This window comes from Salmo salar, chromosome 22 (assembly GCF_965601325.2).
Source record: "Salmo salar chromosome 22, fSalSal1, whole genome shotgun sequence".
Taxonomy (NCBI): Eukaryota; Metazoa; Chordata; class Actinopteri; order Salmoniformes; family Salmonidae; genus Salmo; species Salmo salar.
The window spans coordinates 55,106,461-55,121,490 of record NC_138312.1 but is presented as its reverse complement, the minus strand read 5'-3'; the positions used below and the strand labels follow the sequence as shown (position 1 = coordinate 55,121,490).

Sequence of the window (15,030 nt, the reverse complement as noted above, 5' to 3'; positions counted from 1 at the left end):
CCTTCCTTCCTTCCTTCCTTCCTTCGGCTGATTCCATCATCTAAAGCATCCCAGCATCCTTCAGTCAGTTACATGTGTTCAGGGTGGTTCTGTAAACATCTGATGAACTCTTTGACGGGGTGTCCATGGAAACAGATCTGGTTGACAGCGTTGAACAAGGGGAACCTGGAGGAAGGATAGAGGGGATAACAGTTTTAGATCCACACTATAGGGTCTACCCAAACCCTAGGTTGAAGATACCCAGGTTAGGACAAGTTATGGTTCCATATGGAAGCTTTTTGAAAATGAACAGATTCATGGGACCACCTGTTGCTAAGAAGCGTAGCTAGTCCCATTGTTAAGAACGCTTCCTCATTTATGCAAAGAGTTATGGGATATTAGAATCCTCTTGTCTTAACCTGTCATCTTCAACCTTGCCTGAACCGTACAGTCCTGGCTCATATACCATCTTTCACATGGTTCTTTCAGGCACAGTTCCAGCAACTATGGCTTGGCTCGGTTCGGCTCGGTAGTGTGAAAAGGTTATAAGATTGGTTTATTCATGTCATTCGGATGTTCAATTAAGTACATTGTTATGAATGACTCATCAGCACCTCGCAACCCTTTCAATCTGCACACTCCATTCCCCATACCCCAAGAGTGGTGCCTGAGAGTCTAGGGGTACCATAAACTGGCCTCTCAAAATCTCTCTGACCTGTGGACCTATTTGCTTAGGGGCACGTTGTCAGGGGCCATGAAACCTGACAGCTCTTCTCACTGTGCAGGTCAGTGTCTCCTCACTTGTGGACTTGTGGAATGGAGTGTTACTTGTGTGTTTACTATTTAATGCTGGTATTAGTTACTAATAGTTTATTATTTACTGTTGGAAGTAGTTACTAAGAGTTTATTATTTACTGTTGGTAGTAGTTACTAATAGTTTATTTACTGTTGGTATTAGTTACTAATAGTTTATTATTTACTGTTGGTAGTAGTTACTGATAGTTTATTATTTACTGTTGGTAGTAGTTACTAATAGTTTATTATTTACTGTTGGTAGTAGTTACTAATAGTTTATTATTTACTGTTGGTAGTAGTTACTAATAGTTTATTATTTACTGTTGGTAGTAGTTACTGATAGTAACTACTACCAACAGTAAATAGTTAACTCTTAGTAACTACTACTAACAGTAAATAATAAACTAAGAGTTAACTATTTACTGTTGGTAGTAGTTACTAATAGTTTATTATTTACTGTTGGTAGTAGTTACTAATAGTTTATTATTTACTGTTGGTATTAGTTACTAATAGTTTATTATTTACTGTTGGTAGTAGTTACTAAGAGTTAACTATTTACTGTTGGTAGTTGTCACGTCCTGGCCAGTATAAGGGTTAATTGTTATTGTAGTTTGGTCAGGACGTGGCAGAGGGTATTTGTTTTATGTGGTTCGGGGTGGTGTTTTGGAAAAAGGGTGTTTGGTTTAGTATTTCCGGGTTTTTGGGTTATGATCTTTGTTTACGTATTTCTATGTTTATCTAGTTAGTTGTATGTCTATGTTTGGTTAATTGGGGTGGACTTCCAATTGAAGGCAGCTGTGTGGTGTTGCCTTTGATTGGAAGTCCTATATTAGTTGGGTGTGTTTGTTTGTTTAATTGTGGGAGATTGTTTCGTGTTTAGCGTAAGTAAGCCTAACAGGACTGTCAGTTTATCGTGAGTTTGTTTTTGTTATTTTGTATATCCATTTTGAGTTTATTAAATGTTCAAAATGAACTATATCAACTCTGCTGCGTATTGGTCATCTTTTTCCGACGATGATTTCGCTATATCGTCCTCCGACGAAGAAATCCCTGACAGTAGTAGTTACTAATAGTTTATTATTTACTGTTGGTATTAGTTACTAATAGTTTATTATTTGGTGTAGGGGGTAAAACATTACATAATTAAATGGATGTGTCATGTTGGTATAAAGGGATCAGGAGACAGGCACAGGAATGTGTAATGGGGTTTTTATTTACCCAAATTACAGCATGCCATGTAAAGGCACAGGGACGAAGACCAAACAAACACGTATACAAAACACAGGGTAGAAACCCAAAGAAAAGAGCGAGGAGAACCTCAAATAAATACACAATCGCACAATGATACCACACTGTCACGCCCTGGCCATAGAGAGGTTTTTATTCTCTATTTTGGTTAGGCCAGGGTGTGACTAGGGTGGGCATTCTATGTTCCTTTTTCTATGTTTTGGTATTTCTTTGTAAAGGCCGGGTATGGTTCTCAATCAGGGACAGCTGTCTATCGTTGTCTCTGATTGGGAACCATATTTAGGTAGCCTTTTCCCACAGGGTTAGTGTGGGTAGTTGTTTTCTGTTTGGTGTGTTCACCTGACAGAGCTGTTGCGTTTTGTTCCACTTTGTTTTGTTGTTTCAGTGTTCAAGTTAAAATGAAACATCATGAACACGTACCACGCTGCGCTTTGGTCTACTCCTTCTTCCACAGACAAACGTTACACACACGGAACGAGACCCGTAATCATCTGCACAATTCAAGTGGCACGAAAGCCAAAACAACACAGCACAGGTACTCACACGACCAACGGACATTGGAACAATAATCAACAATGGTGAACCAAAGGGCACATTTATACAATTACAATCAGTGGGAATAGGGACCAGGTGTGCGTAATGACACAGTTCCGGAGGGATCCGTGACACAATGTATACTGGCAATACGTGCAGCATCAAACTTGGCAAGAAAAGAACAGAATTCTTTAACCAGGGGCGGGGCCTTTGCCAGGATTGCAATTTGAGCCCTCCGCTCTTCAATATTTACATCAATGAATTGGCTACTATTCTAGAAAAATCCTCAGCCCCTGGTGTTAGTCTCCACAATTCAAAGGTTAAATGCCTACTCTTCGCAGATGACCTATGCCTGCTGTCACCCACAGCACATGGCCTACAGCAGAGCCTGGACCTGCTAGAGCAGTGCTGCCAGACCTGGGCCCTGGCAGTAAACCCCAAAAAGACTCAAATAAAAATCCAGATCTCAGGGAATTAGACCAAAGTTCTCAATTGGTACAAAATATATAGAGTACTGCACACTACAATTACTTAGAATAAAAAATAAGTGGACTGGACAGCTTAATGAGGCAGTGAATGAACAGAGAGAATGCACGCAGGGCATTTTACGCATTAAAAAACAATTTCAAATTGAAATACCTATAAAAATTTGGCTAAAACTAATTGAATGTGTAATTGAACCAACTGCACTGGGGGGTGCACTTGCAAAACAAGTTTTCACCAAATGGGACAAACGCCCCATTGAAACCCTTCATGCAGAGTTCTGTAAGATTCTCCTACATGTCCAGAGGAAAACTACAAACAATGCATGCAGGGCAGAATTAGGCCAATATCCACTAATAATAAAAACTCAAAAAAGAGCAATTAAGTTTTGTAAACATCTAAAATATAGTGACCCACTCTCATATCATTACTTAACCCTGCAATGCCAAGAGCTGAGCAAAGAAAAGAGTTCCCTCATCCAGCTGGTCCTGGGGCTGAGTTCACAAACCTGTTCTACTAACACACTGAAGCCTCAGGACCCTCATCCAGCTGGTCCTGGGGCTGAGTTCACAAACCTGTTCTGCTAACACACTGAAGCCTCAGGACCAGAACATCCAATCAATCAGAAAAAAAACAAAATTACATCACAGTCAAAACAAAACTACATTACTTATTAGGAAACACAAAAACAAAGCAAAATGCAGTGCTATCTGGCCCTAAATCGACAGTACACCGTGGCTAACTATTTTACCATGGTTACAGATCAAAACCTTAGAAAAACCTTGACAAAGTACAGGCTCAGTGAGCAGAGCCTTTCCATTGAGAAGGGTAGACACAGGAAAACCTGGCTCCCTGTAGAGGAAAGGCTGTGCAACCACTGCACAGCAACAGAACCTGAGACAGAGCTGCATTTCCTGACAAAATGTAAAAAATATAAAACAATTAGAGAGTGTAATTTCCCCAAATTTGAAACCCTTATTGAAGGTTTCAAAGACCTCTCTGATGAGAATAGGCTACCCGTCCAGTTGGGGGAGGAAGCAGAGAGCTGTAGGTTGGCAGCGCACTACATTGCTGCCTGCCATAAGATGAGGGACAGTGTCTGACAGATCAATCAACCTGCACATGTCCTCTACTGTATGCTTATTGTTATTGTTCAATGTATGGTTATTTTGACCCTTGGTTATTGTTGTTACTGTTGTCCCGTTGACAGTTTTGATTCTTATTATTTTCATATTGTAAATATCCAAAGTAAGCTTTGGCAATATGTACATTGTTGCATCATGCCAATAAAGCAAAATGAATTGAATTGAATTTAAAATTGAGAGAGAGAGAGAGAGAGAGAGAGAAAAAGAGAACGACAGAGAGAACAACAGAGAGAGAACAACAGAGAGAACGACAGAGAGAGAGCGAGAACGACAAAGAGAGAGCGAGAACGACAGCGAGAGAGAGAGAGAGCGAGAACGACAGCTAGAGAGAGAGAGAGCGAGAACGACAGCTAGAGAGAGAGCGAGAACGACAGCGAGAGAGAGAGAGAGAGAGAGCGAGAGCGACAGCGAGAGAGAGAGAGACAGCGAGAGAGAGAGAGAACGACAGCGAGAAAGAGAGAGAGAGAGAGAGAGAACGACAGCGAGAGAGAGAGAGAGAGAGAACGACAGCGAGAGAGAGAGAACGACAGCGAGAGAGAGAGAGAGAGAGAACGACAGCGAGAGAGAGAGAACGACAGCGAGAGAGAGAGAACGACAGCGAGAGAGAGAGAACGACAGAGAGAGAGAGAAAACGACAGAGAGAGAGAAAACGACAGAGAGAGAGAAAACGACAGAGAGAGAGAGAGAAAACGACAGAGAGAGAGAGAGAAAACGACAGAGAGAGAGAGAGAAAACGACAGAGAGAGAGAGAAAACGACAGAGAGAGAGAGAAAACGACAGAGAGAAAACGACAGAGAGAGAGAGAAAACGACAGAGAGAAAACGACAGAGAGAGAACGACAGAGAGAGAGAGAACGACAGAGAGAGAGAGAACGACAGAGGGAGAATCTCGAAATTCAGAATGTCAACAATGCCCTTGTGTTTCTCTCTCTTTCCACATTCTTCACCTTTCCTGTTTTGGCGAAGGCCTCTGCGATCTTGCGGTTGCGTCCACCATAGCAGGTGGTGATGAGGTCGGCGACGCCACAGCTCTCCAGGAATGTCACGGGGGAGACGGGTCCGGCGGTGCAGAATATCCGGGCGAAGGCAATCCTCTCCATCAGTCCCAGTCTGATCACCGCTGCCTTGGTGTTATCACCGAAGCCCAGGACGTCACAGAACCCTGCTCCCACCGCCACTATGTTCTGAGGAGGGAAATCTGTTCATTACTCTGTGTAGATCTAGATTCCACATGTTTTACGGATAATGATCTCCCAGAAGACCACAGGAGAAGACCACAGGAGAAGACCATTTGTGGAGACATTGGTCAGAATAGAAGACCTTGGAGCTTCCATTAAAAACAGAAAGCTATGGCATGCCATCCTTAGGCGCATTGTACTACCACTATTAGGAATAAAGCAAGCGGTTACTATATCATCACTTCATAGTGACAGTGGTGTTTGATTATGAATCTCACCAGAAAGAGATGAAGGTAAAAGCATGTTATGAGGGTAAAAAGTAGACCTTGAGAGCTCCACAGATCTCAACGACATCAGCCTCCACCACCACAGTGACTCTAAAGTCAGTGGTCTGCATCAGTTCCCCAGTCCTTGTTCTTACACCCTGGGTAAAGAATACAAACAATATTACACATGAAATATCCAAAATACCATTCATATGGTAAAATGCATGGATACTTACTACTGTAACACAAAAGCATCGGCATGAGCTCTTTGAATGGAAGAGATGTACTGGGTTCTATTTTCCAAAGCAACCAAATTCACCTTGATGATACTTCATACACGTCAGATATACCGATGCAGGGCACAGCTTTGCACAAACAAACAAACAAACAAACACACACACACACACACACACTTTACCGATTGTGGTCTGGCAGAATTTCTCCTCCGCGACTTCGTTGGCTTCGTTGGTCCCCATCAGTACTGTCATGGTGATGCCCAGCTTCTCTCTGATGACATCAGAGATTAGTATCAACGCCTTGGGATCCTCATCTACACCCTGTAACGTGCATCACCATGGATACACCTATTAATATCATCACCCTCATCTACACCCTGTAACGTACATCACCATGGATACACCTATTAATATCATCACCCTCATCTACACCCTGTAACGTACATCACCATGGATACACCTATTAATATCATCACCCTCATCTACACCCTGTAACGTACATCACCATGGATACACCTATTAATATCATCACCCTCATCTACACCCTGTAACGTACATCACCATGGATACACCTATTAATATCATCACCCTCATCTACACCCTGTAACGTACATCACCATGGATACACCTATTAATATCATCACCCTCATCTACACCCTGTAACGTACATCACCATGGATACACCTATTAATATCATCACCCTCATCTACACCCTGTAACGTACATCACCATGGATACACCTATTAATATCATCACCCTCATCTACACCCTGTAACGTACATCACCATGGATACACCTATTAATATCATCACCCTCATCTACACCCTGTAACGTACATCACCATGGATACACCTATTAATATCATCACCCTCATCTACACCCTGTAACGTGCATCACCATGGATACACCTATTAATATCATCACCCTCATCTACACCCTGTAACGTGCATCACCATGGATACACCTATTAATATCATCACCCTCATCTACACCCTGTAACGTGCATCACCATGGATACACCTATTAATATCATCACCCTCATCTACACCCTGTAACGTGCATCACCATGGATACACCTATTAATATCATCACCCTCATCTACACCCTGTAACGTACATCACCATGGATACACCTATTAATATCATCACCCTCATCTACACCCTGTAACGTACATCACCATGGATACACCTATTAATATCATCACCCTCATCTACACCCTGTAACGTACATCACCATGGATACACCTATTAATATCATCACCCTCATCTACACCCTGTAACGTACATCACCATGGATACACCTATTAATATCATCACCCTCATCTACACCCTGTAACGTACATCACCATGGATACACCTATTAATATCATCACCCTCATCTACACCCTGTAACGTACATCACCATGGATACACCTATTAATATCATCACCCTCATCTACACCCTGTAACGTACATCACCATGGATACACCTATTAATATCATCACCCTCATCTACACCCTGTAACGTACATCACCATGGATACACCTATTAATATCATCACCCTCATCTACACCCTGTAACGTACATCACCATGGATACACCTATTAATATCATCACCCTCATCTACACCCTGTAACGTACATCACCATGGATACACCTATTAATATCATCACCCTCATCTACACCCTGTAACGTACATTACCATGGATACACATATTAATATCATCACCCTCATCTACACCCTGTAACATCAGATCACTAGGAATGTAGATCCGCCTCACCGTTCATCATCCTTTGGTACTGGGAGGGAACACCTATTTACAGCAACAAGTAATAATTAGAAGCAGCAGTATTCAATACTGGAAATTAAACCAGAAGTTTGCCCTTCAAAAAGGCAACTGTATGCTGCTGCATTGAGGTAGTCATTTAAACAAACAGGCCCTGAAAGCAAAACCAGTCACCTTGATAAGAGACATGCCCACAGCATCCTTCTTGATGTGTTCTTTGACGGTGTCACAGATTCTGTTGATGAACTGGTGTGGAATAACGAAGATCAGGATGTCTGCTCCCTTCGCAGCATCCGTCACCTCTGGAACAGCCACCTCCATGGGGATGAGATTCATCGGGTGATGTGTGGCAGACTTAACGTTAAAGGTTGGTAATATAAGTGATTACGTCATTTTTTATTTTACCTTTATTTAACTAGGCAAGTCAGTTAAGAACAAATTCTTATTTTCAATGACAGCCTACCAGGGAACAGTGGGGTTAACTGCCTTGTTCAGGGGCAGAACAACAGATTTTTACCTTGTCAGCTCGGGGATTCAATCTTGCAACCTTTTGGTTACTAGTCCAACGCTCTAATAATTAGTTAATAATCAGGTAATAATCAAATATGAACAAAAAAAGGTGATATATGCATTGTGATTTTAATAGTGAGAAACTGTAAACATAAACTGCACGAGAGATCTTTTTTTTTCCAGAGCATTTTGAAATCTTGAGTCTTACAATGTTGGGGGGGAAGCTTGTGTCCAGGCAGGTACTTGACATTCTCATGGTCTGTATTGATGATCTCTGTGAGTTTACGTCCGTTCACCGTCTCCTCAAACACCCACATGTTCACTGTCGTGTCGAATATGTCAAGTTTTCCTACATTGGTGCCCACAATCTTGGCAATGGCAGAGCCCCTGTAGATGTGAAACAAAAGTGTCAATTTCAAGCAATACTATTGTTTCATTTTTCTCCACATTTTTGGAGCTGAGGAGATTACTTCAATTGAATGGATGATAGACTTCACACTAGTATTAGAGCAGGGTGCAAAACCCAGTGAGGTTTTCCCACTTTGAGAGATAAACAGGCTAGAAGTGAGATGTTTGAATGTTGAATATCCCCATTGGACCCAACCAATCAGTCTTGCAATTGTATTTGGTTAATAAAGCTTGTCTCTCACTGCCACCAATCAGTTAAGCTTTCTAGGACCAAATATTATCCAATCAGTTAAGCTTTCTAGCACCGAATATTATCCAATCAGTTAAGCTTTCTAGCACCAAATATTATCCAATCAGTTAAGCTTTCTAGCACCAAATATTATCCAATCAGTTAAGCTTTTTAGGACCAAATGTTATCCAATCAGTTAAGTATTATCCAATCAGTTAAGCTTTCTAGGACCAAATATTATCCAATCAGTTAAGCTTTCTAGGACCAAATATTATCCAATCAGTTAAGCTTTCTAGGACCAAATATTATCCAATCAGTTAAGCTTTCTAGCACCAAGTATTATGCAACAAATGCTGGGAGAGAAAATAATGGTGTAATTCATTTTTCAATTGTGGACTAGTAAATGATTATTGTGTCAATAATGAATGTTGCTCATACACTGTTTACAATGAATATACACCACACCTAATGAGTATAATGACAGTAGTAGTGATTACTCAAACAAGGCCTTATTTTATGCCAAGGAATGAGGTAAGAGTGATATTTTAAAGATCAGACAACTCAATATTGATTCAGAAACTTCCCCTCGATTGTTCTAGTAACCTACACAACACAACAACACAACCCAACAACACAATCCAACCTCAAAGAACATAAGAACATTCCTGAGGAAGTAAATCAAAGGCCCTGCAGTGTAGCAGCTCTAAGCATTTGTTGACATAGCAGCATGGCCTGGTCTCATGGACTAGACGTAACATAGTAAAGTGAATCCAGGTCACTCAAATTAGTATGATACGTTAGTTTTGGTATGGTTATATAAGACAGATGGTTACTTAAGGCAAAAGTTGGGTGTTGGTCGGGCGTATAACGTGAACTTCTAGCAACCCAAATTTGAGTGTTCAAATTGGTTCACGGACAACTTTAGCATTTTAGCAACTTTGCAACTACTTACTACTTTTTAGCTACTTAACAACTACTTAGCATGTCAGCTAACCCTTCCTCTAACCCTTTAACCTAACCCTAACCTTAACCCCTAACGCCCTAGCCTACCTAACATTAGCCACCTAGCTAACATTAGCGTTAGCCACCTAGCCAACATCAGTGATAGCCACCTAGCCAGCTAGCGAACATTAGTTACAACAAATTGGAATTCCTAACATATCATACGTTTTGCAAATTAATTACATATTGTATGAATTTCAATTTGTAACATATTGTACGAATTGCAATTCTTAACAAATAATACGAAGAGTAATTTGTAACATATCATACGAAATAGATGACGGACATCCACACGAAACATAACATATCATACAAATTAGAAAGGGAAAGGTGAGGGAAAGGTGGATACCCAGTATGTTGTACAACTGAATGCATTCAACCGAAATGTGTCTTCCTCATTGGTGGTCCTGGATTTACGTTTACTATGTTACGTCTACCTATGACTCCAGGTTGATTGGACACAATGCCACCACTTTATAAAATGGTTAACAGAGCTGATCACCACTTTGTAAATGGTGGTTTGTGTATCATGAAGGCTCATAGTGTAGTTTCATCACAGAGGTTCGGGCTCCCGAGTGGAGCAGCGGTTTAAGGCACTGCATCTCAGTGCAAGAGGCGTCACTACAGTCCCTGGTTTGAATCCAGGCTGTATCACATCCGGCTGTGATTGGGAGTACCATAGGGCGGTGCACAATTGGCCCAGCGTCGTCCAGGTTTGGCCGGGGTAGGCCGTCATTGTAAATAATAATTTGTTCTTGCCTGGTTAAATAAAAATAAACCCTCTAGGCTAGAGTTTAGACTTTGGTATTCCCATCTCCTCATCATGGACAGAAACATAAAATTAGAAACATTTTATTTAGTCATTATCTGATCTCATGCATACAGTGAAATGGAGGCAGCCTGTGTGTGTGTGTGTGTGTGTGTGTTTAAAACTATAAGGAATATAACTGTATTCTGCAATAATCCAGCAATTCCATTAGATGCAATAAAATATTGAGATAATAAATCAAATTCTGATATTTGCCCCAGTTATGTTGCATTATTACCACCATAGGTAAGCTTAATCGAGACAATACAAGTATTATTATTAATATTAGTCTGATAAGGCAAACAAAGAAAGCTGGGGAAAGCAAACAGCAACAGTGCTCTACACAGTCATCTTCAAACAGTCATCTGTTTCTAGTGAGATCACATCGAGCTAAATAAACTCGATACACTCGTCTCACACACCTGCACTTCTGTAACCTACAACCTGATACACAATCGACTCAAAGGTTGATAGTGTAACTACCCTGGGTTTATAAGCGCGGAAATCGACTCTGCTGCACGAGCATGCTTTTGTGGCACAGTCGATAGCGCGCCGTACTTCGGGCTAGAAGGTCGAGGATTCGAGACCTGCTCCCTGCTGTTTCATTACAATAGTATTATTGCTAACTCAAAATTACAGTCCGGTAAGTGAAAGACATTTGAAAACCGTTGACATACAAAAACGGCTGTGTCTTACAGTACAGTAGGATCATTCTGCATCATCAGCTCAGAAAGACGTAATCAAAATACATTTTAGCATAAATCAATATAAAAAGGTATTTACCAGTTGCCAGAGCCAATGATGCATACTTTCTTAGGTGCCATGATCATCCATGGTGTCTGCTGCCCCTCCTGAAGTGATTGGTGCGAAGACTCGTCTGAAGTCTAGACGAAGTGTATTTATACCTGGCACGTGGGATAGCAGTCTGGGTCACTCCCTCTTGTATTTATTGGTTAGTGCACTCAGGTCCAGACAGGCTCCAAGAGGACCATTTGTTCTTTTTTTATATTTTTTTTATATAAGATTGTAAAAAATGGTTTACACCAAATACAAACAGACACAAACGAACAACAATTTACAGACGCACACAAACAACGACTTCATCACCTCTGCCCAGACCCGCATGCTCACACCTCCATCCCTAGTGTCACGTCCTGACAGTATAAGGGGTTATTGGTTATTGTAGTTTGGTCAGGACGTGGCAGGGGGTATTTGTTTTATGTGGTTCGGGGTTTAATGGGATATGTATTTATGTAAGAGGGGTGTTTGATTTATGTGTTCCGGGGTTTTTGGGAAATGTTCTTGTTTTGTATTTCTATGTTTTTCTATGTTGTGTATTTCTTTGTTGGCCTGGTATGGCTCTCAATCAGGAACAGCTGTACATCGTTGTTGCTGATTGAGAGTCATACTTAAGTAGCCCTGTTTTCACCTGTCCCTTGGTGGGAAGTTGTTGCTGCAATACTGGTCGTGCGCGTGCAATACTGGTCGTGCGCGTGCAATACTGGTCGTGCGCGTGCAATACTGGTCGTGCGATCGTTTTGTTTCGTTTGTGTTCAATAAAAGTCATTATGAGCACTCAACCCGCTGCGCCTTGGTCCACTACGTACGACGACCATTACACCTAGTGCCTGCATTATTGTTTGCCAAATGGCCTTAAATTGTACCAATTTGTTTTTCTCGGTCGTCCATGCTATTTCAGTAATAAATCATTAGATTTTGTCTTTGTGTTAATGATGCTGGATTAATTGATTTGCACGTTTTTCCTATATACGTTTATTCAAGATGAGTTATGAGAAGAGAATCCTCCAGCCCATTGAATATTTCACTACACCCCCATTTTCCATGTCTTGAAAGACAGACCAATTAATAGTACATTTACATTGTAGTACTTCTGACAGCCTACTTTCTAAAACAGCCCATCATTTTTGGACTTAATAGCATTTCAAGAAAGCATGGATTATTGAATCATTGTTAGTTTTAGACTAAAGGCATGACTCTGCGGTTGTGCTGTAGAATTTGTGACTTTTGTCTCTTGTATAATCAATTCTATACATGAGTTTATATTGGATTAAGCCTACATTTTCATTAACTGTAATTTCATTAGTTATGCTCCCACTTTCCCTCCATCTTGTGACAACATTAGTTATTTTTAAGTCTTGGTTCCAATAGTTTATATATATTTTTTCAAAATATTTCAAATTAAATTTCATGATATGTAACTTTTAAATTGCATGTATTTGAAACTATACTGAACAACAATATAAAACGCAACATGCAGAAATTTCAAAGATTTGACTGAGTTAAAGTTCATATCAGGAAATCAGGAAATGTAAGTAAATTAATTAGGCCCTACTCGATGGATTTCACGACTGGGAATACAGATACGCATCTGTTGGTTACAGGTACCCTTAAAAAAAGGGTAGGGGCGTGGATCAGAAAACCAGTCAATATCTGGTGTGACCACCATTTTTGCCTCATGCAGCACGACACATCTCCTTCGCATAGTTTTGATAAGGCTGTTGATTGTGGCCTGTGGAATGATGTCCCACTCTTCTTCAATGGCTGTGAGAAGTTGCTGGATATTGGTGGGAACTGGAACATACTGTCATACAATTTGATCCAGAGCATCCCAAACATGCTCAATGGGTGACATGTGTGGTGAGTATGCAGGCCATGGATGACCTGGGACATTTTCAGCTTCCAGGAATTGTGAACAGATCCTTGCGACATGGGGCCGTGCATTTGTAACAGTGTAGGTTCCGTCCCTCTCTTCGCCCCAACCTGGGCTCGAACCAGGGACCCTTGCACACATCAACAACTGACACCCCACGAAGCATCGTTACCCATCGCGCCACAAAAGCCGCGGCCCTTGCAACGCAAGGGGCAACCCTACTTCAAGTCTCAGAGCGAGTGACGTCACCGATTGAAACGCTATTAGCGCGCACCACCGCTAACTAACTAGCCATTTCACATCGGTTACACATTATAATGCTGAACCATGAGGTAATGGCGGCGGATGAATGGCACGACAATGGGCCTCAGGATCTCGTCACAATATCTTTGTTCATTCAAATTGCCATCGATAAAATGCAATTGTGTTCACTGTCCGTAGCGTCTGCCTGCCCATACCATAACACCACCATGGGGCACACTGTTTAACAACGTTGACAAACTGCTCGCCCATAAGACGCCATATACACGCTGTCTGTCATCTGCCCTGTACAGTTGACACCAAATTCATCCATAAAGATCTCCTGGGTGTGAGTGGCCATCGAAGGTGAGCCCACTGAAGTAATTTATGACGCCTAACTGTAGTCAGGTCAAGACCCTGGTGAGGACAACGAGCACGCAGATGAGCTTCCCTGAGATGGTTTCTGACAGTTTGTGCAGAAATTCTTTGGTTGTGCAAACCCACAGTTTCATCAGCTGTCTGGATGGCTGTTCTCACATGAGCCAGATGAGGTCCTGAGCTGACATGGTTACACGTGGTCTGTGGTTGTGAGGCTGGTTGGACATACTGCCAAATACTGTAAAATGACGTTGGAGGTGGCTTATGGTAAATAAATTAACATTACATTTTCTGGCAACAGCTCTGATGGAAATTCCTGCGTGCCAATTGCATACACCCTCAAAACTTGAGACATCTATGGCATTGTTGTGTGAATAAACTACATGTTTTAGAGTGGCCTTTTATTGTCCCTAGCACAAGGTGCACCTGTGTAATTATCATGCTGTTTAATCAGCTTCTTGATATTCCACACCTGTCAGATTGATGGATTGTCTTGGCAAAGGAGAAATGCTCACTAACAGGGATGTAAACAAATTTGTGCACAACATTTGAGAGAAATATGTTTTTCTTTAAGTATGAAACATTTCTGGGATCTTTTATTTCAGCTCATGAAACCAACACTTTACATCTTGCATTTCAGTATACATTGGTCAATCCAAAATTACTTTTTAATTCTGTCCTGGAAATAAATGTATTTCCTGTTAGCAAGTCATTTACAGTTTCTATGCCTTTAGTTTTCCATGTGGACCAATTTATCTGTGAATTCTGAAAAGCTATCCAAGGACTGTTCCATAAGGTTGTGTTTTTAGGGAGTGATATTGGTTCTTGTAGAATAAGTTACATTTTCTTCCATATTGTTATAGTGTTCCATACTGTTATAGTGTTCTATGTTGTTATAGTGTTCTATATTGTTATAGTGTTCTATACTGTTATAGTGTTCTATATTGTTATAGTGTTCCATATTGTTATAGTGTTCCATTTTGTTTCAGTGTTCCATTTTGTTTCAGTGTTCTTAACTATGAAGTTGTTAACGTTCTTAGCTTAATCCTTTGAAAATAGACACGTAAAAAGATTGTGGATTGTGCATGTTCAATATGTACCTATTGTTCCTCTTTAGTGCATTTAACTATATGTCACAAGTAAAAGCCTTTGGTC

General features: G+C 41.0%; 1 protein-coding gene across 1 annotated transcript; it reads right to left on the bottom strand.

Annotated features, from left to right (window-relative positions):
• Positions 1–1,245: 1,245 nt before the first annotated feature.
• Positions 1,246–12,004, bottom strand: LOC106583703 (glycerol-3-phosphate dehydrogenase [NAD(+)], cytoplasmic). Its single transcript, XM_045705481.2, is given in 8 exon segments — positions 1,246–5,367; positions 5,687–5,762; positions 5,764–5,785; positions 6,046–6,184; positions 7,804–7,944; positions 8,348–8,359; positions 8,361–8,526; positions 11,370–12,004. Coding segments are annotated over 8 exon segments (891 nt in total). The 5' UTR covers positions 11,417–12,004; the 3' UTR covers positions 1,246–5,079.
• Between the last annotated feature and the right edge of the window lie 3,026 nt (positions 12,005–15,030).